Genomic DNA, 25,797 nt, shown 5'->3' on the forward strand with positions numbered 1-25,797 from the left:
ATTTGCAAACTTCAGTTTTAGGCCAATTTTCTTGTTTGTTTGTTTCATTTTTATACTGCCGAATAGCTGAGGCTCTCTGGGCAGTTAACAAGAGTTGTCCATAGCGATTCTTTCCATTTTTAAAATTAGCAAATTATGCCCTGCCTTGGAAATGAAAGTTCACGAGCAGACTCAGTTTGCTCCATTGTAGGTTGGTACTAGTGTGGTGCTGGAAAATTGTAATCCACAATCTATTGGATTCCCCCCCCCACACACACACACACACTGGATTCCATACACATCCCTATTTGTCCCAGCCATGACAGTTAATTTAATCTTTTAGTGCCACCTAGTGGAAACATAGCTGGCAACAATTGTCTATCCCTTTTTTTGTTTGAACTGGAAAGCATAAGGATGTGAAGAAAATTAACTTTAAAAAATGATTCAATGGAAGAGGCTTCTCTTTCCCATATACTGATAAAGTTCAAGAGTGGCTAATTTGGGTGGCAATTCCCTTTAGCCAAGCTTGAGGTCATGAAATAGTTTGATGACCTGAAATACAGATAGGCTTCGTGTGGGATAAATATATTCTGAGTAACTCTCCCCCGGGCCACTGAAATGAGGTGGAAAACAAATGAACCTCCGTCCAGCCCACAGCAAGTTAAATGATGCCGTGGGATGGGTCATGTCCTTTTGCCACCAAGGGGGCACAGGCACACCCCTTAACGCAGTCCGGCTCCCGTCTGGCACTTGGAGTGGATGGCGTGCCCAGCCCACTGGGTGGGAGACAGCTTGGCTGCATGTGGAGTGTCTCTTACTAAGAAGGCCCTGCATAGTGAATCCCATGGGTCACTGGGGTGGGTCAGCTGCCTGGCATGTTGGCCTGGAATCTGCTTTGCTTTATTCTCCCCCTCAGGGAGGGAGCAGGCACATGGAGCTGGCCAGCTTCACCCAAACACAAGGGTTTGGGATGGTGTCTGAAGAAACCACTGCAAGCATTGTCTGAGTGTTCAACCCAGCTTCGCACATTTCTGGAAGGGAGGAGGAGGAGGAGGAGGAGTGAAGGTGAGCAACTGCTGCTCTTTCAGGGGAAGTAGTGATAGCAAGGGGATTCTTTTCTTCATTTCTCCCATATCCTCTGTGCCAGAGGGCAGGGCCCAGCTAGGGAGCCCACACCTCCCTGGGCTGTATGGACAACCTCTGCAGGCCAGCTGAGGTTCACTGTGAGATGATGATGATGATGATGGTAAACTTATGCATGCACAAAGGCTAGTGTTTGGAGAAACTTTAAAAATGTTAATTTTTATGGCTGTATTTAGATGTCATGCTAAACAAGGATGAGCTGCAATGAGTCTTGGTATGTCACCTGGACAGACAGTAGTTCATGGAAAGAAGGCAATTTCAAACTGCAGCTTTATGAGGTTGTTGCCATCAGTCACAATTAAGATTAACAACAATTTAAGACTTCAGCAGTTGTACTTGCTGTAGCTCACACTTGAATTACTGGACTGTGGTTAGATACCCTGGTGCCATCTGTGCCCTTACAGAAGTGGTGAGCCACATCCCTGGCCACTGGCCACTTTTGCTGGGGCTTATTGGAGTTGTACTCAAGAACATCTGGAAAGCACCTGGTCTAAATGGTTTAGCCCAGGGGTCGGCACCCCTCTGGGGTGGCTCTGTTGCCCAAAATACATGGCACAGCCGCCAATCTGTGACTGAGGCTCTGAGTTACAAAATACCAATAGGTGATGATGAGGCATCCAATCAGGAACGCTGCGCTAGCAGGTCAAGTAAATTGTGACATTGCAGGGAAAGAGTGGAACAAGCTTGCTGCAGGTGCTCATGTTACACGAAACACTGCTGAAAAGTTTCTCTTTGTCCAAATGTAATCTCCTTCCTCATAATGTTAAAAGCTGAGCCTGGGACCTGTCACAGTTCGCATCACTCGGCTGTTTATCTGCTATTCAGTCACTAAACATACCTATATCTGTGACTTCCCCCGGTAGGCCAACCAGGAATAAATTGAAGAAAAGTTTCTGAAGAAAACCAAACGCTTAATGATAAGTGGATAGATTAATTTGCTTTTACTGCTGATGAACTTATCGGGTTTGCTGTTTAATGCATGCAGCCCTTTAGCACTGACTTTGACTCTGCAGGAAGCTGTTCTCCTATTCAAAATATACGAAATGAGTCCTACTAGTTTATAATGTAAGATTAAAAATAAAAGTTTTTAGTGACTGAACAGGAGCTGCAGCTAATCATAATGAAGATATGCATAGCATTAAGGTAAACGATATATGCGGCATTATCTTCATTTTAGATGTCAAAAGGGTTTTGTGGCTCCCAATGTTTTCTTTTGTGTGGGAAACCGGTCCAAATGGCTCTTTGAGTGTTAGAGGTTGCCAACCCCTGGTTTAGCCTGACATCCAAACACAAGTCCTTGAGACAGTTCTGTGGCAATGGTGGTGGATCATGGGTTGCCCACCTGTTGTAGCTGCTCAGTTGCTGAGGGCCACTTCCATGCCAGGAATGTGTTTGTTGTTTTGTCTGAGGCAGGTATAGAGAGGTTTGAGCACCATCTAAGAGCACCATGATTGCATAGCTCAGACTCCTGCAGGAAAGAAATAGGAGCTCAGCGGTGAATTCAAATGAAGGATGACTATGAAGACCCGCTGAAATGTTTGCATATCAGGATGGCATGGTAGTTAGTGTGTTGGACTGGGGACCTGGCAGATCAGCCATGGAGCTCACTGGGTAGATTTGGGCTGGTCAGCTCTCCTTCAGCCTAACCTACTTCACAGAGTTATAGGGATAACAAGAAGAGGAGGACCTCGTAAGTCACTATGGTTTCCTTGGAAGAGGAAGCAAGTTGGAATATAAAAAGTAATGTGATAACAATGATGATCATCTTTGTGTGCAACTTACTTGGATCCGTATCGTCTTCCTTTCTTCCAAAGATTTCAAGCTGGCATGCATGGCCATCGCCCCCATTTCAAGTTCACGAAGACTCTGTGAAGCTGGCAGGGAGTGACAGGTCCGGGGTCACCAGTGAGTCTCCTCATGCAGGGGCTGTGCATTTGTGTGCATTGAACATGGGTCTGCCCAGTCTCCATTTAGTTCTATATTACAGTTGTATCCAGCCTTTTTTCCTGCAAGAAACCCAAGGCACTTTATGAAATCCCTCTCTTCCTCTCAATTTTATCCTCACAACAACCCTGCGAGGGAGGTTAGGCTGAGGAGCACCCAAAGAACTTCCTGGCTGACGGGGGTCTAAAACTAGGATCTTCCAAGTGCCAGTGCAGCACTTTAAACTTTTACACCTCACTGGCGCTCTCTTGACACCTTAACCTGCCGTGGGAACCTCTCAAGCCTTTGGTCCAAATCTGCTCAGCTGTGATCATAAGGAGGAGATAGCTTTTCCTCCAGCTACAAATCATTGGATGGTTTCCTGGCTTTTGCACATTGGAAAAGATTGAAAAGCCTCTTTTGGGGCTTCATCGCTGGCAGTAGAAGCATTAAGCTAAAATAAGTTGGAGGGTTTTTAGTATTTTGGCTCCATCCACTTTGTCTTTGGCTCCGCCTCCCACAGTAACATGACTGCAAGGATACACCCCTATGAAATGAAATCCTTACCATCATTTCACAAAAGGCCACCTCTCTTCATTATTTTTGCATCTTGCTGGTCATACCACCTCAGTGTCTTATCCCTTTGACAAGTATAAGGCTGCTTAACACAGCCAGTTCGTGTGTGTGAACCCCCAATTAATTTATGTCACGTTAACTGCTTGCTGTTGCAAGCACAGTTGTGTTGTATGCACAGTTGATGCATAAAGTCCAGTAAAACGATTTCACCATTCTCAGAGGACACTTCTAAACTGCCAATTTATACAGATTTAAGCAGTCATTCTGTCTTCACATGAAGCCTGCAGAATGAGTTTCTGTGAAGAATGGTCTGGGGATCATTAACAGAATTTTCAACATCTTCTGTAAAAGACAGGTCCGTGTATTCTTTGGGGCAGGATAGATAAAATGGTATAAATGTCACCTAATTCAAAGAACTCTGCATTGTTTAATTAAATGAGATTTAATTGATGTACATACATTTGCATCAGTTTTGAAGTGGGAAAGTGTATATCCTTTTTTTTTTAGGTGGATGCATTTTTATTGATCTTAAGCATTATTCTGCATCTCAGCTGAAAAGCACCACTGTGTTTTGTATAAGGTCAATAATAAGACAGTCTCTGCCCTCGGGCTCCCAATTCAAAAGACACAACACAAAAAGAAAAGGTGAAAGGGAGGAATAAGGGAAACAAGTTCTAGGCACCAGTTCTTAATGTTAAAAATTTCTTAAATGGACAGCTGGTCTGGTGTAGTGATTTGTTTGTTTCTTCATTAAATTAGTTTAAAGGCCTCCCATTAGCATCATGCTGTCTGGGTGGCATTACAATCTAGCACCCTCAAGCAACCCCTTTTGAGGGCGCACTGTCTGACGGAGCTGTACAGAGAGTTAAACAACTATTCCGTTCTCTAGTTGTCACAGTCCCTTTGAAATGACTGACCAAGGATCTCAGTGGGATTCTCTATGTGGCACTTCTCTGTAGCCCCCCCCCCCCTTAGTGAAGTACAGCCAAGTTACAGGCTTTCCTCAGTACATTGTGTGCAACCTGTGTGTGCCTGATCCAAAAGGCGGTGCCTCCCCGCATTCACCCCTAAAGTCTGGGGTCTGAGTTTTGATAAAAGCAGAGCAAAAGATTGATTAAGGATTCAGGAAAAAGTACAGAGTGGGGAAAAGATGGTCATATTTTGAGCACCCAAAAATGAGCAGTTTCAAGTAGTAAAAAAGTGGCCAAGGACAAACAACCTTGTGCAAACTGTTTACCTGGTTCCTTGAAGAACGCACGTCTTTTTAGTTGGTTCATCATGTAGGTGTATGGAGACTTGCAGCCCTGTAAAATAACCGGGAACATTTATAGCATTAGCATGTTCATTATCCTTTAAGGAGGCTTATATCTACATTGTCAAATGTGTAGTCCTGTTATCACTGTTACAACGTAGTGGTGGTTCTCCCTGCCCCTTGTGTTTCCTCCAGTTCCTGCTAGTTAGATTCCAGCCCCCCCACACAACCACACACACACACACACACACACACACACACACACACGGTTACATTGAAATTGGTGGGACAAATTAGTCATGCTTTGCTATGCACATGAATGATTGCATGTTGGATAATTGGTATTTTAATGTTAATGCTTTCTGATGATGGTTGTGTTCTCTTTGTTAAAACCACCCTCAGTATCAATATGCTGTGGTTTATGGCTGAGACAAACAACATAGCATTTTTATGCACAGTACCTAGATAACATATGGCTATAATTTATAATTTAAATTCTCGGGAACTTAAAAAATGATAAGGCAAGTTGGGAACTTCTGGTCTGTGTGCTAGAAGCTGCCGATGACTGTTCCCATTCTTTTTTGTGTAGGTGAGAACATGGATGGGCACTCATACCGTTGTTTGGCATGTGCAGAGGAAAGCACTGATGGTAGATGCAGAACTATGCTTTGTCTTGTTCATAAAGCATGCTGTGATCAAAAATGGGAGGGGGCAGGGGTTGGCCATAAATTAGTGGTGGAGTATGTGCTTATCACAGGCTCAGTTCTTAGCATCTTCAACTGAAGAGATCAGAGAGGTGATGAGAAAGACCTCTTTCAGTGATCCTGAGAATCATGGGTAGTGTCTTTGTACAGGAGGGTAGGACTGTGGTTAAGGGCCGTAACTTAATGTTAGAGTGCATGGCTTGTATGCAGAAAGACTCAGGTTCAGCTTCGAGCATTTTCAAGTATGGGTAGGAAGAAATGTTGCTCAAAAACATGTTGAGTTGCTACCAGTCAGTGTTGACAATGTAGAGCTAGGCAGAGCACTAATCTGACTCAAAAAAATTAGATGCTTCTGTATTGATTTAAGCAATTCCTATGCTAATCTTCAACTAATGGTAACTCATAAAATAAATTGAAAAAATAAAATATGTAATAATATTAACTGAGGAAACAAACTTATTTTCAGCTCAATTCAGTTCAGTCAATATAAAACAATCCTAATTCAGAGGGAGACAACTCCTTTTGAAGGTTTAAAACACTGCTTGCTTTATTCTTGACAATTCAGTCCATCACAATGCCTCTGAGAATACAGCTGTCCTGACCTGATTTCCAGATAGTAATCCATTGGGTGCCTGGTGAGCTTCCCTAGTGGAGGGAGTTCCCAAACAAGGTGCCACTGCCGGTAATGTGCTCTCCCATGTTGCCACCAGATTTGTTCTTAGTCTGTGAGCACCGTCAGAAGGGCCGTGGGCAAATATCTCATCAGGCTGACACTGGCGAAGGCAGTTCTGAAGGTATCCAGTAAGCCTGGGGTGACGAATCTCTTTCAGTTCAAGGGCAGCGTTCTATCCCAGAAAAGCTTTCAGGAGCAGTATTCCAGTAATTGGATGGGACAAAAATATCTGCATATTTTAGCTTAAAGTTGTTACTACCAACAATTAAGCCCCAGGAGAAACATTTTAAAATGGGAAACAAGTTCCAGAAAGCTTAGGGAATCATCAAACAGTTGGGGGTTGGGTGAAAGGGCATAGGGCTGGAGGAATGAGGTGTGGCCATCTGGGGAACTTAGAGAGCTGGATTTGGCCCTTAGGTCTGAGGTTCTGCACCCCGGTTGGAAACAATACTGGGATACACGGGCAATTTGCAGCTTTCTGTTCTGTATTAGCCAAACAGCACCCCTCAGAGCAGATGATTTCAAGTAGCATCATAAGCAATCAACAGAGTATCGCTTGAAACATGATCACTTCATAGACTTCAGCAGACTCCCTCTTGCCTCTTGCATCCCTAGGCTAGAATGTAGTAACACTTCAACCATGCAAGTAATGTGGAGCAGCCTGGGAAGCAGGAAGTGAACACTAACCCTAAATTAGTGAAGTGAGCAAGAGTCATGTTGGCACAATGTTAATTACTTTGGTGTGGAATTCAGCCTAGAACACCACCTGCCTTAACAGTTCCCTCCTGCTTGAAAAAGACACCTGAGATAGTTTGGGAATGATGTCAGCATCCTCTTGCCTGGACATGACACCTGAGTGTATGTCATCATCACCTCACAGAGTAGTTATGCGCAAGCAAGTACCAAAATCTTTAGCTTTTTAGAGGGCAGCCTGAAGGAAAGAATAGGACAATAGCTGTCCTTATGCATTCATGGCACACTGGCAAGACCAAATATTTTGTCTCTTTTGAGAAGGAGGGACAAAAAAATGGTCACAGTGGGTATGGCACAGATCTCTAACTTTTTTTTTTTTTTAAAGAACAGACTTATTTCCTCAATACTTTTGCACTTTCCTCAATACTTTTTGTAAGGTTTGGCATCTTGCACTGCCTACCTGTCTAGGCCACATCTTTGCCTGTGTAATGCATTCCATGGCATCTGTCCCTTCATCTTTATCTTTCTTCTGATCAGACTGGGCTGAAAGTGGTATGCTCACCCCAGCCTGGTGGCCACCAGTTAGGTTGGACTGCCGTATCCACCATTTCTGGCTAACAATCATGTTGGCCAGTAATGGTGGAAGTTGTGGTTCAACGTGTTTAGAGGGTTACAGGTTGAAGAAGGCTGGTTTATAGGAATAACTGAAGCCGGTGAAGGACCTGACCCCACAATTCTTTGACTTGAAAGGTCACATATTGGTTGAGGCCCCATCGGTGAGGGGTGGGGTCACATATTGGTTGAGGTGGTTGAGACCCCATTGGTGAGGGTGTTCAAGGATAGGTTAGACATGTACATGGTAGGCATGTCATGAGCGGAGCTGGCTAGAGCCAGGGGTCAGACTAGATGGTCCAGGAGACCCCTTCTGACTCGCTCTTTTTCTATATTACAAAGCAGGAAACACAAGCTTGCCAGACCTTCTTGAGTGTACTTATATTTGCAAGAGTATTTTTGTTAAGTCTGTGCTTATGTCATTTATATTGATTCTTCTCCTACCTTGATACCTGAGTATTGGCCTACAAGGCAAGTTTGAATAAAACAAAATTGATACATGATAACCATCAGACAGGCATTTTAACCCAGTAACAAGCATCACTATAGGAGAAAGTAGTGGTCACAAATCCCTTCCTTCCCTGCACACAAAAAACTGTCTGTTTCCTCTAATAACCAATCATCAGGGAGGGCTTCCCCCACCCCCATTTGCTTTCAGGGGTGTCCCTTACACGATCAGGACAGCAATGTGTAGTCAATCAGTTAAACTAAATTAGCTTTTATTATTATCATCTGAGTGAAAAAGATGTATCTAATTAACTGGGAAGCAGATTTTAAGTAGTCCTCTGAAAAGACGTTGCTTTTTCTAAGACGGTCCCTGCTGCATTTTATGTAAAGTGCGCCTTCAGAATTCTAATGCTCATGAACTGCAAATGAATGCAGATTCGGTCAATAAGCTCAAATACTTTGCCAGCTAAGAGCTCTTTAATAAGATGGCAGCCCCAGCAATGTATGGGGTGCTGCCATTCTTCTTCAGTTCCACAATTCTAGACTGCAGCTGGCCTGGTCACCTATTCACTGAACGACATGCGTCTCTCCTGTTTTTCCCTCTCAGAACAAAACACTATCTCACAGCAGAGGAGAATACAATGTTTACAGTACCTTTCAAAGCCATGAACCAGAGTTCGACTACTTGAAAAGTTTAGAAATTGAAGAAAAGATCAACAAAATTAGGTGGTTACCCCAGAAAAATGCTGCTCAGTTTTTATTGTCCACAAATGGTAAGTCTTCACTGATTCATTAATAATTTATCAGAGTTTTGCACGCGCGTATTTGCAAACCCCTTCATCTTTGTTCATGTAAGTACCTGTTGCATTGGCTGACTTGAGTGTCAAGTACATCTTCTGCCTTTCCTTGCACAAGGTCTTCCTTGTGGGCTTGCCAAAAGCATCTGACAGACTGCTATAAGAAAGTGCTGGCTTGCCAAGGGCTTCAGTACTTCAGCAGGTACAGAATGTAGCAGCCAGATTCTTGATTGGGACTAGTGAGAGGGAGCACATGACAGGGAGCTCGGGGCACAAAGTGCTGGTCGTGACCCCCATATGGCTTGGCACCAGGCTACCAGGAAGACTGCATTATCCCATATAATTCTGTAAGGATTTAAAGAAATTTAGGGAAGGGTTTCACCAGCATTTGAGGCATATTAGTGGGATCACAAGGGAGCACCCTCTCAGTGGGTGCTCCCAGGCTCCAAAGATCCCTGCCAAGGGAGACTAGCTTGGCTCCCCCTCTCCATTGTCCCCCCCCCCCCCACAGGCATATAGGTTTCTACATAGGCGTGCCTCTGCCTTGTAAGCTGGTCTGCTCTTGAAGAGGGGTTACGCGTAACTGGCTGGGTGCTGGCAATGACTTCCATTGTGTCTTAATGGATCTGTTCTTGTGTTAGGCTTTACCAAGATTTTGCTTTAATCTGTATGTCATATTAGTCAGCTGGGCACCAGTTTTTGGTGGAAGGGCAAGATACCAAGAGAGAGACCCCCCCAGTCTCACTGAACAGGGTTGTTATGTTCGTTTCCTCCAAGAGAACTTTGAGGGTGCTCCAATGTGTGGAGCACTCCCAGCTCCTGGTTTCACTTCCTCCAAACTCTAAATTACTCCTAAAGGAAATTGTGAGAAAGGTGTGTGAAGGATCTAAATTACTCCTAAAGGAAATTGTGAGAAAGGTGTGTGAAGGATCTAGCTGACTATGTATCGTATAGGAAGGTGATCTGCAGAAATCAGTGTCCCACCCTCTATAGTCAGGCTATTTAAGATTTTGTAATATTTTGTGTTCCTTCTTGGACACTACCGTGTTAATCAGGATTGCAGAATGCAGTATTTGAAAGTCAGTTCATTGGTTGTATTCTTCTTTTGGTTCCATACCAAATGTGCACTTTTGAACTTGTCCTACTTCTGGAAAATGGTTTCTTTGATCTTTTAAGTTAGGCTGTTAGGCATAAGGTGTGGTTCAAAAGTGTCACATCACAGGTCATGAGGCTGCTCTGAGTAATTCAAATATTCATTAAAAAATACCCTTACTGATAAAACTACTGCAGAGAGGTTGAATCCTCATTGAGATCAAGGGCTAAATTTAATTTCAGTTTCTGTTGACTACAACCCAATGGTGGGCAAGCTAAGATGAAAGGAATGGGAGAAAAATTACAAAAATACCAGCATACTGTAGTTTAAAGCCTTAGGAAGGGCATTTTAATCTTTTAGAATGGAGGGAATGTGCAAAAACTGGGAAAGAACCAAAGAAAAAAGAAAAAAAATCAGTGTTCAGTGATGGCTTCTGGGGCCAGAAGGCCAGATTTTGGACCCCAGGGAGATTGGATCTGGTCCATAGGCATGAGAACCAACACCTATGGTTTAAATAATGAGTAACATTCAGCCAGAGTTTGTAAACTAGAGTTCTTTTCTTTCTTTGGGTTATCGTTCTGTTTCATTGGTGAAGGTTTGGGCATTCTTAACAGTTCTCATCTTGACCATTGTGATGCTTTTTCAGACAAAACAATAAAACTATGGAAAATCAGTGAAAGAGATAAAAGGCCAGAGGGCTATAACTTGAAGGAAGAAGATGGGAGATATAGGGACCCCACCACAGTCACAACATTACGGGTAAGGATCGCCTTTATTTGTAAGTCTGACCTTGTGGGATTCAGCTCTGCAGCTGCAAATACCATGCTTTATCCCTAACAGCAGTGGTACAAGATGCTCACCGGCTCAGCCCAAACAGGACATGCATCTTAACTCAAAATGACAAACATGTCTTGCAGGTGACCAGCAATTTGTTTGAAAGAATGCCAGAATTTACAGACAATTACAGTCATTGTGCCTCTTCTGGAGGTCCATGTAGCACATTCTGCAGATGGAAAATGAAAGCAGACAATCAGCTCCAAATCATGGTTTGCCTAACTGGAAGATGAAACCATGTTTGTGCAAACCATGCTTGAGCCACTATATTTTTGTTCAGTTAACACACTCAAATCCCATCTTTCTTCCATCAGAAAACTGAAGCTCACACGTCTACATATATATGATTCTCAGGTGCTTCCTATCAGCCAGTGCCCACACCCCAATGCTGTACTCTAGATGTGCAATTCTGGCCCTCTGAATGTTTTTGGCCTAAAAAGCCTCATCAGCCTTGACTATGCTGACTAGAGGTGATGGGAGCTATAGGACAAAATATCTGGAGGGCCACATGTTGCCCACTCCTGCCTTGGACCATGCCCTGAAACCATGGAGGTTTAGAGCAGAGGGAATTGCTGTAGGCTCTGCTAGTATACCACACTGTGTTGTCAGCCTACAGTATGAAGAATTAAGCTGCTGGTAGAAAGTAGGGATTGGAAGAGATACCATGTTGGTTTAGCGTAAGTACCTGCCCCACCCTGCCACCCCTTTAAGCGGCATGCTGTAACACAGCCCTGCCATTTAGTTAAGGCCCTCTTGGAGTCCTGGACTTCATCTCCGACTTTCCCTATCTGCATGCCACTGTGTATCTCCTTTTGCTCTTTACTAAGGATGTGGTGAAATAGCAGCTGCTGAATGAAATAACATCACATTCTTCCAATTTACTCCTCTCTATCTCCCTCTTCCTGCTTTATGGTTGGGGGCTTTTGCTTGGTAAATCACAGTGCATATTGATGATGCAAGGTACCAAGCATGGGGAGGTTGCATGGTGGTGAGGAAAAAGGTTTTAGCATCGCCCTGGGAGTGGCCACTTCAAATCCTGCTCTTCACAGAATTTCAACTTTACATTTCTAGTCTTCTCTTAGGTTTAAGAGGGTTCTTAATGATGTGTGCTTTCATGAATCTTCAGTAAGGGATGAAAAATATGGGTAAGGTGGCAGCAGTAACTTGAATTGGGTTCAATGCCCTTGTCACGTTTTTGTGTACTTTTTCCTACCCTATTCAATCCGCACCTTCCCATGCATGGGGATGTTGTGTTTCTGCCTGTCAGGCTAAGGACACTGGACGTTGGGGCACTTGAAGATTAATTCTCAGTTACTGTTTTCTGCATAGCTGTTCATGTGCTTATTCTTCTGGTTTCTTTAGGTGCCAGTATTCAGACCCATGGATCTCATGGTGGAAGCCAGTCCACGGAGGATATTTGCCAATGCTCATACATACCACATCAACTCGATTTCCATCAATAGCGACTATGAAACATACCTGTCTGCAGATGACTTGCGTATTAATTTGTGGCACCTAGAAATAACGGACAGAAGTTTTAGTATCTTTTCCCCCAAATACGTTCATATTCCACTAGATTGAAGATCATTTCATTCCTCTTGCAGTAGCATTGCATGCATTTTATGCTGTTCACTGGTGACTGCTGCTGAAGTAAATATCTATCCGAGTAAGATTAGAGGTCGGACAAAGAATGCTAATGCTTTGCTTCTTGAAAATTTTACTATTTATTTTCTGCCAAAGCACAAAAGTTAGGCTTTGGTTTAAAGTTAATAGCTTACAGTGTAAGAGATATTCTATGGAAGGAAAAAGGCATGGACAGGAAAACAAGGAAATCCATCCTCCTGCATAAAGACCGGGTAGAACGGGCAAGGATATAAAGTGGTGGTTGAGCCCCAGTGTGTCAGTAGGGAGAACTGATGTTGACCTCCAATATCAGAAGCACTGTGCCTTTGAAAACCTGTTGGTGGAGCCAACACTTGGGAAGATGTTCATATGGGTGGCAAGGGCTGCATCACTGCTGCATTCAGTTGTTCGCTGTAGCTGCTTAGTGTAGAGGAAGAATGTTCCTGATACCCACTGTATAAAATGGACCACTCATAGCCCCAAGTTGGCAAGATACGGTCTTGCAGCATGAAAGCATGCCGTTCCCAAATGGCTGAGCAGCCCTTTAAATCCGCTTTATCCAGTCTCTTCCCCAAAGAACAGTGCACACCAGACATCTGTTTGCCTACCATTGCTGTTTAGAGGCCAGGAAAATTACCCAAGGGTAGCTCCTTAACATTGAAAAACTCAAGATATTGTAGATATTAAGCCTGCCAACATGGAGGAACTGACAGAGGTGATAACGGCAGCAGAATTCCATCCAAACAGCTGTAACACATTTGTATACAGCAGTAGTAAAGGAACGATCCGTCTGTGTGACATGAGAGCATCGGCACTCTGTGACAGGCATTCGAAATGTGAGTAATTCTTTCAATCCAAGTTGACCTGCTATTTTTCTTGAGCTAATCAGTGTCAAAGTGAGGTGAGAGAGGGGGGTTATTTCAGCCTGTCTGCAAAAAATATTGTGCATTTAAAACACATTTGGCACCCAATGTTTTACCAATTAGGCATGTTAGGGCAGCATGGTATCTTGCCAGATCACTCTAAATCTTCTATGCCATACTGTTCCCCCAGGTCCAGTAAAGGCAATGCATAATGGGGGGCAAGATGATGGGGGCTCTGTAGATGCTGTAGAACTGTACAGAAAAGCTGCAGGGTATAATATCGCTGAACTCTGCTTCCTGAGGATTTTGGGTTTTCATTTATTTTTCTTATAAGCACTATTCTTTCCCCATGATTGCGGAGATGTTCTGGAAAATATGTGGGCAGTAATGTTAGTTGAGCTCCCAGTAACTGAGGGGGTGGTGACTGAGGTAAATTGTCCAGTGGTGATGCTTCAGTATTGTAAACAGCACTTTACTCTTGCTTATTAGCAGATTGCAAAATAAATTAATCAAAATAAGATTTTGTTAATCTGAATATACAGGCTACAGAAATTCACTTGTCTTGGCACAAGATTTGAGCTATCTGGTTGCAGATAGGTGCATGTGTGCATTCTTCATTTTAACCTAGAAGCAAACATAATTTTGCTTACACATCTGCCAGCCACTGCCAGAAGAAGGTCCTCTGAAGACTTTGAAGTTTCTTTGAGGACTCTGTTTACAAAAATCCTCCTATTGCCACAGAGAATCTTTTATCAGGCAGCTAATGTGTGACATTTCACTTAAGAACCATTTCAGTTTTGCAGTATTGATAGTGCAGTCTTTGCTTTCCAAAGTTCGTCAGAAAAGAACATCTCTGAGATGTACTGGGCAAACTGTTATGTTTGTCTCCTATTTGCAGTGTTTGAAGAGCCAGAAGATCCTAGCAACCGGTCATTTTTCTCTGAAATCATCTCTTCCATATCTGATGTCAAATTCAGCCATAGTGGTCGATACATGATGACTAGAGATTATTTGTCTGTGAAAATTTGGGATTTAAATATGGAAAACAGACCTGTGGAAACATACCAGGTATGCTGTATGAACAGTTTCAGGTTTGATCACTGGAAGTACTGTGTATGCCCAAGAACTTTCAAAATCTGTATGGAGAAGCATATTGTGTTGAGCAGTGCAGTTACAAAAATAGCATTCCTGAATTTTGTCATGGTAAGAGAACCTGCTTTTGTGTGTAAGAAAAGTAGCACGTATGGGTTAACATGTGGCTGACTCCTTGGGAGACACCTCCTCCAGTGGCAAGGAACTCTGTTCCACATGTTTTCCCCCTGATCACAAGGGTGCTCACAAAGATTAGGAAAGACAGGATGGACTGCATTCTCACCACCCCACGATGGCCAAGGCAGCCATCCTCTGGCTCCCACACAGCCAGGACTTGATCTCACAAGACCAGGGCTGAGTTCTCCACCCCAACACTGGGACCCTTCCGACTATAACAGCATGGCAAATTATGTCATAGAGCCTGTGGCAGAGTCACTGCCCCAAGAAGTCAGATCCATCATTGAGGCAGCACTTAAGCCATCTTAGGAGGGCTGATCTGTGAAAAGGAGCACCTTCACATGGGAGAAAAGTGTTGCACCATACCACCACTGAGCACATCTTCCTCTTCCTGCAGATAAGCATCCTCCTCTTCTCCTCCTCCTCTTTTTTTGTCCCTTCTCATTCCAGGTCCTTATAACTTAACAACCAGGTGGTTCTGAAGAACAGAAGGACCTATCAATGATTAGAGGGCCCTGTAGTGATTTGAGAGTGCTCAAATGGCTGTAGGTAACAGAAAAAATGGCTGGGCTGTCATCTAATTAAGTGTATCCTAGTTCATTGACCACAAGTGAGATTTTATATATTTCAGTCAAATTTGACTGAATGAAAGCAATTATTTTGAAGCAGAAGTAAGAATGCATCCATTAGTATATTGGCATTTTATAGCTTTTAAACACCAATCTGTTGCCCAGTTTTACTCAAGACACTTTCATGATCAATACACACACACCTTGCTGAGCTCAGAAAATTGGCTTTCTCTCCATTTGCAAAGAAAATTAGACAGAAGCATAGGAGGTCTTAGATTTCTTTGTTTACTCAGAAACAAGTTTCACTAGTTTAAGTGAGTATTATTTCCTGATGAGTGAGTTTCAGGATTACAGGCTCTACTGATTGGCATAGATATTTGGGAGTTTTCTAGTGTGGGAAGAGAGCCATATCCTGTCTTGCAAAAGCTCTTCAAAAAGTTTTTAACAGGATGGCTACTCTCAAGAAGATAAAATTAGCTTCCTCTTTTGTTGAAGCAGATGGAAGCATGTAAAGGAAACCAACCCTTTTGCTGCTACTAATAAAATGAAACCCCCATCTTCCCTTTGCCACGTGAGTGGTGGTGGTGGTCATTGTTGCTGCAGCTGTTGCTGATGTGGTCTGCATTAGAATTAAAATATGGATAATTGTTACTGTTTCATTTTTACATTAAAATACAGCCATCCCATAAAACAGTGAAGCTATCAGTGACAAACAATTCAGCTTGATACATTAAATCACCTAGCATATTCCATCAAACACCTGGAAATGGAGCAAAGTTTTGTCTTTCTGTCAAAAAATATAATGTTAATGTTAAGTGGGCATCAGTGGCAAAAACATACCATCATTGGAGGCCAACGACCAAAAAGGCCCTCCCTCTTGTTACCGTCCTCCACACCTCCCTCAGGGGAAGTTCTTGGAAGAAGCTCTCAGATGTTTATTATAGGGTCTGCCTAGGTCCATACTAAAAGATGTTCCTTCGGGTTTTATTTATTAGATTTATATTCCACCTTTTTTCTTACAAAGAACTCAAAGCCGCAGACATTAGTCCTCTCTTCTTGCTTTCAGTCCTATCCCCACAACAACTACCCTGTGAGGTAGCTTGGGCAGAGAGTCTGTGAGTGGCCAGTTGGCAACATGGCCGAGTGGGGACTAGAACCCAAATCTCCGGAGTCCCAGTCCTGCATTCTTAACCACTACACCATACTGGCTTTCTCGGGTATTGCAGTCCTGAACTGTAGGAGGTTTTACAGGCTAAAAGCCATTCTGTCCTACTTGCTGTTTTTGAAACTTTTCGAAATAGAAGAGGTTGCTGAGTAGCATAAAAGGGTTTCAAGACGTTATTCCTTAAAAGTCTGATTCATCCTATTTTATTTCTCCTAACTAATAATGTGTTCCCTTCCAGGTACATGAATACCTCAGAAGTAAACTTTGTTCACTCTATGAAAATGACTGCATTTTTGACAAATTTGAGTGCTGCTGGAATGGATCTGACAGGTAAGTTCTCTCCCCACACCCCCATTCTGATTACGTGAGAGTTCTAGCTGGTGATTGAAGGCTTTCTTCTTGGGTTGAGCATCTTAGGGAGACATTCCTTCATTTCAGCTTTTCTGTTCCCAGAACATTTTAACATTAAACCAAATGAGTGGGAGGAAATTTCTGGGGCAAGGAGCTATATGAAAAGAGGACGTATGTCCAGAGGCAAGAGATGTCTTCATCAGAGAGTTTAGATCTCAGGAGGTGGATCTTTTTGGAAACAGACATTCTCTGAGGCATGGAGGCATGAAAATCATGTCAACAAGGAAAGCATGACTAGATGAGGTTTCAGTACAGGGCATGGTGATTAATGTTCCCCTAACATATGAGATTGCGCTCAGCCCAGCCCTGCAAATGTTCCAGTCGCTGTGAAACATACTCATTTTATATGAGTGATCACTGTGGTTGAGGTTATATACATTTTTAAAACTTTGGTTTTTAGATCATGGTATTTTATATTGTAAGTGAAAATTAATGTAAACAACAGCAAATAATGTTTACACTGAGATCGACACTAGAGGTCCTCCTCAAAGAGCACTCTCCAGAGGAAGCAAGGAAGGTGGATACTAGGGGAAGGGCCTTCTCGGATGTGGCACCAACCTATAGAATCAGCTCTCCAAAGAGCTGTGCCTACTTTATGTTCCTTTCAGCACCAGGTGAAAACCTTTCTATTTTCCCAATATTTTAGTAATTAGATTTTTATTCCCATTTTTTATATTCATACTGTAACCAAGATTGATTGAGTTCTGTTGGCGATAATATAATACTGTAATATCATAATGTATTAATCTATTATGTATTTTATGGTGATTTTATAATGATTGTTTTATATTTATTATTGTATTTTGATTTTGTAAACTGCCCAGGGAGCCTTTGGACTGATGGGCAGTGTAAAAAATACAAATAAAGAAATAACAGGTTTAGCAAGGTAGAAGACTACTCCCTATTACTTACAACTTTGGCTTATTCAATGATACATTTGATGAAGTAACCTCTAATCCAATACATTTGCTAGTTCTTAAGGAGCCACACAACTCTTCATTTTTTAAACTTTACTGTATTCACCTTCAGACATGTTGCTGGGGACGGGGAATCAACCCTATATTTGGTTTAGGCTGCTCAATGTTTTGCAGATTCCAGCTAAGCTTTATTAACAATTTCCATCTTCCTGCATCTAACCCAATATTGCTTATTTGGCCTCTAAGCAACTTGTTGGGTCTTTTCCATGGTCTACTACCTGATCTTTTGAAGTGGAAACACTAGGGACTGCAACTTCTGTGCACAAAACTTAAGTTCTGTTTAGTGGTTTGTTTGATGGTTGCATTGAAAGCTAATGTGCAACACAGTGTTTTGCCTGAGGTGTCCATGCATAGCCAAAGTTGGTTCATCTCTCTTTATTCCCTCCTGCTGGAGGGCAAAGCAAAGTTTTTGTTTTTGCTTATGTAAATATATAGAAATACAGTGGTGCCTTGGCTCACGAATGCCTTGGTTCACAACCAAATCTGGTCATGAACAAAAATTTCATGAAAATTTTGACTTGGGCCACGAACTCTGCATTGGGTGGCAACCAAGATCACGGCCATCTCCCCACCCGCCACCCCTGAGTGGGGAGATGGCCACGATCGCAGTTGCGTTCGTGCAGGGAAGACATAGAGGAGCTGACGACAGAAGAACTTGCTGATCTAGAGTGAGCAGCAGAAGGCACTTGCTGAGGAGGATTCCACTGAGGAAGAGGAAGACAGGGAGGAGGTTAGCAGTGATGTGATACAATCCATTATGAAAAAATGGAATGAGTGCCAGGATTTCTTTGAGAATTACCACCCCAACATAACTGTAACGAACAGAGTGTTGAATCTGATTAACGAAAATGTGGTCTCTCATTTCTGGAGGGTTATGCAGCGCAGGAAAAAACAAGTGACTATAGACAGATTTTTCACCAAAATTGACCCTGCGGCTAAAAGAAGAGAGGAAACCCCTGAAAGAGATCTCCCCAATGTCCTTATGGAGGGGGACTCTCCCTCAAAACAATAACCTCCCCTCCACTGTACTGTATAGTACTTTGTCACTTTGTTGTTCTTTGTCACTTTGTTTCAAATTTTTCTGATTTAAAAAAAAGTTAGAGAATGTATTAACCTTATTTACATTGAACCTTATGGGGAAATTTGACTTGGCTCGTGACCAAAAATTGGCTCACAACCACATTCGGAGGGGCCAGAACAGATTAACCTTATTTACATTGAATCTTATGGGGAAATTTGACTTGGGTCACAACCAATTTGGGTCACAACCAGAGTTGTGGAAGGGATTAATGTGGTGGAATGGTCCTTAGCTATAGAGTGCAAATGAGGATCATAAACTGAAATGTTTCCCTTCTTAAACAGCGAAAACTTCTTCCCCACAGGAAGAAAATGTGCATAGAAAGTCATTTGCACATACAACAAAGCCATGATTTATGTTAGGCATGGTTTATTGTTTTAGGCACAGATTTCTCTTGCTGATGAGTAACAAACCATAGCTTGCTTACCACACTTCTGGTTTCTTTTTCTTTTGTTCATTTTGCCAGCCTTCAAAGTGGTTTCATTTTCAGGATGCTCTTGCTGGGCACCTCTGTTTCAGAGCAGACAGGAGTACAGACAAATCAGGGATAAGCCATAGTTCTAAGTTCAACATGGAAGCCAATTTGTGTTCCCCACCAGATTAAAAAGCAGAATGTGATTGTAATAAATAGTGACTATAATAAATGGAAAAAAATTACCAGCTTTGTAGAATAAAAAGAATGCAAGTGGAAGTATTAAAGCAATGGAAATTCTGACTATCTTTTCTCCACTTTTAGTGTTGTCATGACTGGCTCCTACAACAACTTCTTCAGGATGTTTGATAGGAACACAAAACGGGATATTACTTTAGAAGCATCTCGGGAAAACAATAAGCCCCGCACAGTTTTGAAACCCCGCAAAGTCTGTGCAAGTGGTAAAAGAAAGAAGGATGAGATTAGCGTCGACAGCCTAGACTTCAACAAGAAGATCCTCCACACAGCCTGGCACCCTAAGGAAAACATCATTGCTGTAGCCACTACAAACAACTTGTATATATTTCAAGATAAAGTGAATTAGGGCTAGTATTACTAGCAGAGGAGTCCACTTTCTGCATAGTTCAGTTAGATGAACCTAGCATTTGTACCTGTAAACAATAGAGGGGAGAAAACAGAGCAGGAGAGCAAAGAGAGAGAAGTCCATTGTGGCACACTTTTCCCAGTGTTTAAAAATGTGCCATATTGACAACACACTCTTCTAGATAGCTGCATGGATGGCCTCTCTCCCTGCTGGGGAGTTCTCCATGCCTGCTGCCCATTTAGGTGAGGGTAGGGCACTTTTTAATGTAACGACTACTTGCACCATCTTGCCTAATGGACTAGAGATTGGACTATTATCAACATTTGGTTCCTCCAGTTTTTTATGCCTTCCATTATGACGACGTCAGCCACAGGGAAAAGCCTTCAAGTCATGCAGTGGGATTTAATTGTGTAACCTCATTACTGTATTATTTGTGGCCCTTTTTTATCATTAAATAACAGCTCATTCTTGCTGTGGCTTGTAGCATTCCTCTTATGCCTCCTGGACTCCTTTCCCCTTTTAAAACCTTTCCCCAGCCCTGTGGTGGTGGTGTATAGAAAAAATGAAAAGCACATGAAATGGGTCAGTGGTTAAGGGGGGCGGGGTCTATGTTGCAAAGAACAAAATGTTTTAATAAACTGTTGACTGTAATCACTTCTTGCCATGTCTGGCATTAAAATGAAAAAAGGGGGAAATCTATTGAATAAAAGTGTCAAAGAATGGCGGATCTGTTTTTTTTTCCTTTTGATCTACCTCTTTATATATGAATTTCTTTTAAAAGAAAAAAATTTCAGATGCATGATGATAAAATGTTTTGATATTGATTTTAACCAGTATTGTTTTTCATGAGGAAAAAGGAGAAAGGAGAACTTTTCTAGTTATTCCTATATGAAAATGTTAAAATGCCACTTCAGTATTTATCAGTAGTTTCAACTGAAAAGTTCTTAAGGTGTTCTTGGATTCTGCTATAATATTGAACAGTACTTTTTTTCATATTCCTCTTCCACTTTCTCTCTGTTAACTGAATTTTATGTCAGAATGGGGGTGGGGCAAATTTTGTAGTACACAATTAAGGTTTTATGGGACTAACCTTTTTCCTGTGTTAACCCCCCCTTGCCCTAATTTAATTGAATGCCTTGTTTTAGGATTCAGATTCACACAACAGTGCTTTCTTCTTTCCTTTTTAAATGTCATTAAAATTCTTGTTTTAAAACAATATGTCGTACAAGATTTAATATAAAGTGATTTAAACAGATTACACTGCATTTTTGAGTACCCTATATTTTCTGTATTTTTGTTGCTACTGGTAACTCGAATGGAAATGTAGTTTTATCTTAAGTGTTCCATTTTTCATTTGGCTCTTCAAAACTCTTGCCATTAAAGATAAACATACAAAGCCATGGTGATCGGAAAATGCTTTGAATCGACATGTCAATGTAGTAGCATCTTCCAGGATGTCATTCAGAATCCAAGAATACATAATTGTGCGTGACCCTTATGGTCATCCAGCATATTTTCCCATTTCGGCACTCTTCCAGACATTATGACAGCATAGTTTCCGAGGAATGGATGTCCAGAGTGGTATCATGCATGGTTCAAGACACAAGACTCACCAGACCTGCTTTTAGAAAAACTAAAATCTTATTTACTTGGGTGCTAACCTGGAGCATGTTTAGGGCTGTGGGTTTGCTCAGCCCTGGCTTACATTATGTGGCTGTCTGCCTGGTGGGTATTTGGGGTTAGTTTTCATGTTGCAATTTTAGTGTGCGTGTCTTTTATAGCATGGGAAAGAATGTTGAATAAAGTGACTCTTGACAGGGAAACACTCTGCAGCGCAGAGTACAATGTCAAAAGTGCAGGCACTAGAATCTCCATGAGTGCTTTTCAGGGAAGGATACAGGATATCTGGCTACAGCCGATGCACTGTCTCTCTCCTCCACCAACCCATTCTAGTAACCAGGGCAGAAAGTGGAGTTTTGCCTAGCTTACCAGGCACAGAAGCAACTTTCACTGCACTGGCACAAACTTCTGTTCACTGTTGCTACTATGGCTGTACAACCTGCTTAAACTTACTGTGAGTGTATAAGCATGTGTGCATTTAGACAAGGATGAATCGCATCGTGACAAGATGAGAAATACTCAGCGATACTGCAAGTAAGAAGGACCTGGCATTGTTGTAGATCACAAGTTGTATATGAATCTACAATATGATGCTACAAAAAGGGCAAATGCTATTTAGGCTGTATTAATAGAAGTAACACTTCCAAATCACATGAAGTATTAATTTTCCTTTACTCAGCACTGGTTAGGCCTCAACTGAAGTACAGTGTCCAGTTCTGGGCACCATTTAAGAAAGATGCAGACAAGCTGGAAGAGGTTTGGATAAGAACAAGGATTATCTGGGAACTGGAAACAAAAGCCCTACGAGGCGAGATTGAAAGAACTGGGCATGTTCAATCTCAAGAAGAAAAGACTGAAGAGAGATAGGATAGTACTCCCTAAGTACTTGAAAGGCTGTCACAAAGAGGAGGAAAAGATCTCTCAATCATCTAGAGTGCAGGACACAGAATAATGGGCTCCAGTTACAGGAAACCAGATTCCAGCTAGGTATCAGGAAAAACATCCTGACTGTTAGAGCAGTACAACAATGGAACTAATGACCTAGAGAGGTTGTGGACTCTCCCACGCTAGGGGCATTCAAGATGCAACAGGGCAGCCATCTGAGAGGGATGGTTTAACCTGGAGTCCTGCACTGAGCAGGGGGTTGGACCCAATGGCCTTCTAACTCTACTATGATTCTATGAAAATGTATTTGCTTTGGTAAGTACAAATCCAGCACACATGCATGCACGCGCGCACACGTATGTGCATAAACCTACTAAAGACTTAGGACTGGGGAAGGATGAAGTGCAGAACACTAGCCACTTGTAACATTTAAGGGGTCTGAACTGGAAAGGAGATAGGAGTGATGCTGTCAGCACTATACTGGCCTGTGCCTGCACCATGCTGCCATATTCTTTACAGCAGAGAAAAGGAATATGCTAGCCAGGAATAAAATATGCTGAGGAAATGCAGTATCCCTGTAGCAGAAATACTGGCTTGAGAGATGTGCATAAATGAGTTCGCCTGCAAACATATATTAGTCCTGGCCCTATTGCCAGGTAGGGAACTTGGGCCACTTAATCTGGAAACCAATGTACCACGACACTGAGCCCTGTATAGACATTCAGATGCTCAGTGTGTGTGCAATAAGAACATGTAACTTCAACATGCATTGGTTCTCATGTTTATCTATGTGCATTCATCCTGGGGAAGTTTGTGGTGATTCTGTATTGATTCCACCTGCCTATGTATGCCACTACCACCAAGGTTCTTGATGCTATCTCACTATGTCTATGTTTTACTTTAAATATCTCTATCCTGCTTTTTAATGAAAATGTTTGAGACAACATCATGTCCTAATACTAATAGCACATTGTATAAGAATAAATGACAAAAGTAATTGCAGTCCTAACATCGAACTCTTAATTTGCTGATGTTCTTGTCCTGATACTGCATTATGTACAACTAGAGTCCCTAATATCTAAATATGTGACAAAGCATACAGAAATGAATGCCAAGGGAATTCGTCGCTTCTGTAAAGGAAAAATTTCAGCAGCTGACAATCCAGTGTGAAGTCCGTCTTTAATAAATCTGTGTGTAAAAACAACAAATGGAGTGGAGGGACCCTGCAACCTAGAAATGTTTGCACAGAACAAAGAGTAGGACAGCACTAGTGCCATACATAGTAGGGCATGCCAATAAAATATAAAGTCACATGCACTGGTATGGAAAAGTTCTGTGTTGCTGGAAGTGGTTAGGTTAACTAAATTTGAGCCCTTTAAGATGGCACTGGTTTCAGTGTAAGAAAAGGGTTCAGTCTGAATATTTGTCAGATAAGTGGCCTTTGGTGAGATTGAGAAAGGAATGCATTTAACATTTGAAACTCCCTTGTGTTGGTTGCGCCTTGTACCTCAAACTAAGGCATGGTTTAGCAAGACAGACCACAGGGCACCTTCAATTTGTGCAGTGTTCTTCATTTCCTGCTCCCTTGGTTGCCTAAGGGGAGGAGCTCGGAAGCTTTTGCTTCTGTTTTAAACTAACTGCAGATGGTTGTAATGTCCAAACCCAACATGTCCAAGCTGGTCGTGTCTGGAAAATCTATGTTCTCATAACCCTTCAGAATTTTCCAAAAGGCCATTGGAATGCAATGCGTTCCCATGGCCTTTGAGAATGAATCAATGCGTTCCAATCACTTTTGAGAGACTGAGTTTGTTCACATAGCCATTCAGAAAGAGAATGAATCCAAACAACCATTCAAGGCCATTGATCCTAGTACCTCTCAGTTTTACCACCTACTTCCCATTCTGTCCAAGCATCTAAATTCCACTTCTAGATTCCACTGGGGTTTTATGCAGTGTCCAATAAAAGAAGAATGTATTTAGACCCACAGGCTCAGCATTGTCCATTATCATTTCTAAAAGCAACTACTATATATGGCACACTGTATAAAAATAGAGAAGCAAGTCCGTACTGGCACTCAGTCTTGAAAATAAGATTCAAGATGTGCTGGGGGCTGAACTTCGCACCGTCTAACAGACACTGGAAATGCCGCAAAAATCCAGCACAGAACAGCTGCATAGTTATTTAAGTTCAATGTTTTTCATATTTTACAAGAAAACATTCTTGCCTGTGAATATAATCAAGATCTGAAAACTGAACAACTGCTACAACTTGTAAACATTTCACAGTCTGTGATGTTGTTTGGATGATCATTTTCTCGGCTTCCTAAATGCAGAAGTGAAACTAGCCTTTTGCCTGTACACTCAAGCCCTTTTTACCTCTGTGGACTGAGCAAGAAATCTGAAAGCCTTTGATTAACCATCGTTTCCCATTCTGATGAAAATGAGAAGCTGCGGTTCCTACTTCAGAACAGACCAGGATATTAAATCCACTGTAACCTGTAGGTTGATTCCTACTTGGCCCTAAAGCTTGTTTCAGCTGAATGGTAGAAGATTCTTGATTTTCTTAAGTCATGGCTGTTAACATGAGGGAACTAGACAGAGTCCTCACTACATTTCCAGAATGAGAATGTAATGGCCGTCATACAGTATTAGGGCAAAAACATTCTACTCATCCCCAAGGGTCTGCTTTGTTACTCCCTTGTATGTGGTGGGTATGCCATACCATCTCCTGGGATTACCATTGAAGACACTTGAATAAATCATACGATTTTGTCTAGCTGACTGGGTCACATGGCAATAGTTTTTCAAACCCCTGCATGTGTAAGCAAAGTCAAGAAGCTTTTTACATATCATGCATATTTTTCTCCCCAGGGGAGGTAGGATGCTCCCAGACAAATCCAAGTGCTGCCACTCAAAAGGAACAGTACAACTGTGCTGTCATTCTCTCCTGAGTTGGTTTTCTATGCTTAAAAAAGGATGGAAGATGTGTTGGAAAAGGGGAGAAGGGTTACAACAGCAAAGATCATTTCATGCCGGCTCTGCAAAATTCTATAAATTAGCTAGGGTGATCACACATTCAAAGCATCATTGGGAAGCAGCCTAAAGTGCCCATAGACAAGAGCGGAGAAATCCAGGCTTGTTGCAGAACTGATTGGGAATCATCTAGAAAACAAGACGAACGATTCATGTTCACTCAGCAGCTGCATTATTTACTAATGTGATTTATGCTCCCATGACACATTTGCCAACATGTCTTTGGGGCAGGAAATTTCTGCATGCAGCAGAACCTGAAGTGGACTGGGACAGATTCTGGCGTGACAAGTAGCCGGACTACAGCTTTAATACCAGAGATTTACGGGCGGAAGGATTTTGGCTGGGAATCCAATCCAGCTTTGGCCCGTGACTAACAAGCAGTGCCACCGTAATTCTCTCTGCCACACCCACCCACAATATAGAACAATAGCTGCATTTGCCATGTGCTCCGCGGAGCGGCTTAAGAAGTGGATTATATTTTGTTGCTTCCTTTTTGTAGCAATTTCCGTTTCCGTTTAGCAACACTAAGGATTTCTGCATCTCTTTCTATAAGCAGTTCTATT

General features: G+C 42.2%; 1 protein-coding gene across 5 annotated transcripts in view; it reads left to right on the forward strand.

The window, feature by feature from the left end:
• PPP2R2A (protein phosphatase 2 regulatory subunit Balpha) overlaps positions 1 to 20,419 on the forward strand; it is an 82,596-nt gene extending 62,177 nt beyond the window's left edge. For all 5 annotated transcript variants that reach the window (XM_044437484.1, XM_044437485.1, XM_044437482.1 and 2 more), the window contains 7 exons: positions 8,610 to 8,775; positions 10,539 to 10,651; positions 12,089 to 12,266; positions 13,021 to 13,185; positions 14,111 to 14,280; positions 16,454 to 16,545; positions 19,418 to 20,419. In XM_044437484.1, the coding sequence (XP_044293419.1) occupies positions 8,610 to 8,775; positions 10,539 to 10,651; positions 12,089 to 12,266; positions 13,021 to 13,185; positions 14,111 to 14,280; positions 16,454 to 16,545; positions 19,418 to 19,697 (1,164 nt within the window). In that variant the 3' untranslated portion in view covers positions 19,698 to 20,419. The remainder of the gene's footprint in view (positions 1 to 8,609; positions 8,776 to 10,538; positions 10,652 to 12,088; positions 12,267 to 13,020; positions 13,186 to 14,110; positions 14,281 to 16,453; positions 16,546 to 19,417) is intronic.
• The last annotated feature ends 5,378 nt before the right edge of the window (positions 20,420 to 25,797 follow it).

This window comes from Varanus komodoensis, unplaced genomic scaffold (genome assembly GCF_004798865.1).
Source record: "Varanus komodoensis strain SLA01 unplaced genomic scaffold, ASM479886v1 scaffold30, whole genome shotgun sequence".
Classification (NCBI taxonomy): domain Eukaryota; kingdom Metazoa; phylum Chordata; class Lepidosauria; order Squamata; family Varanidae; genus Varanus; species Varanus komodoensis.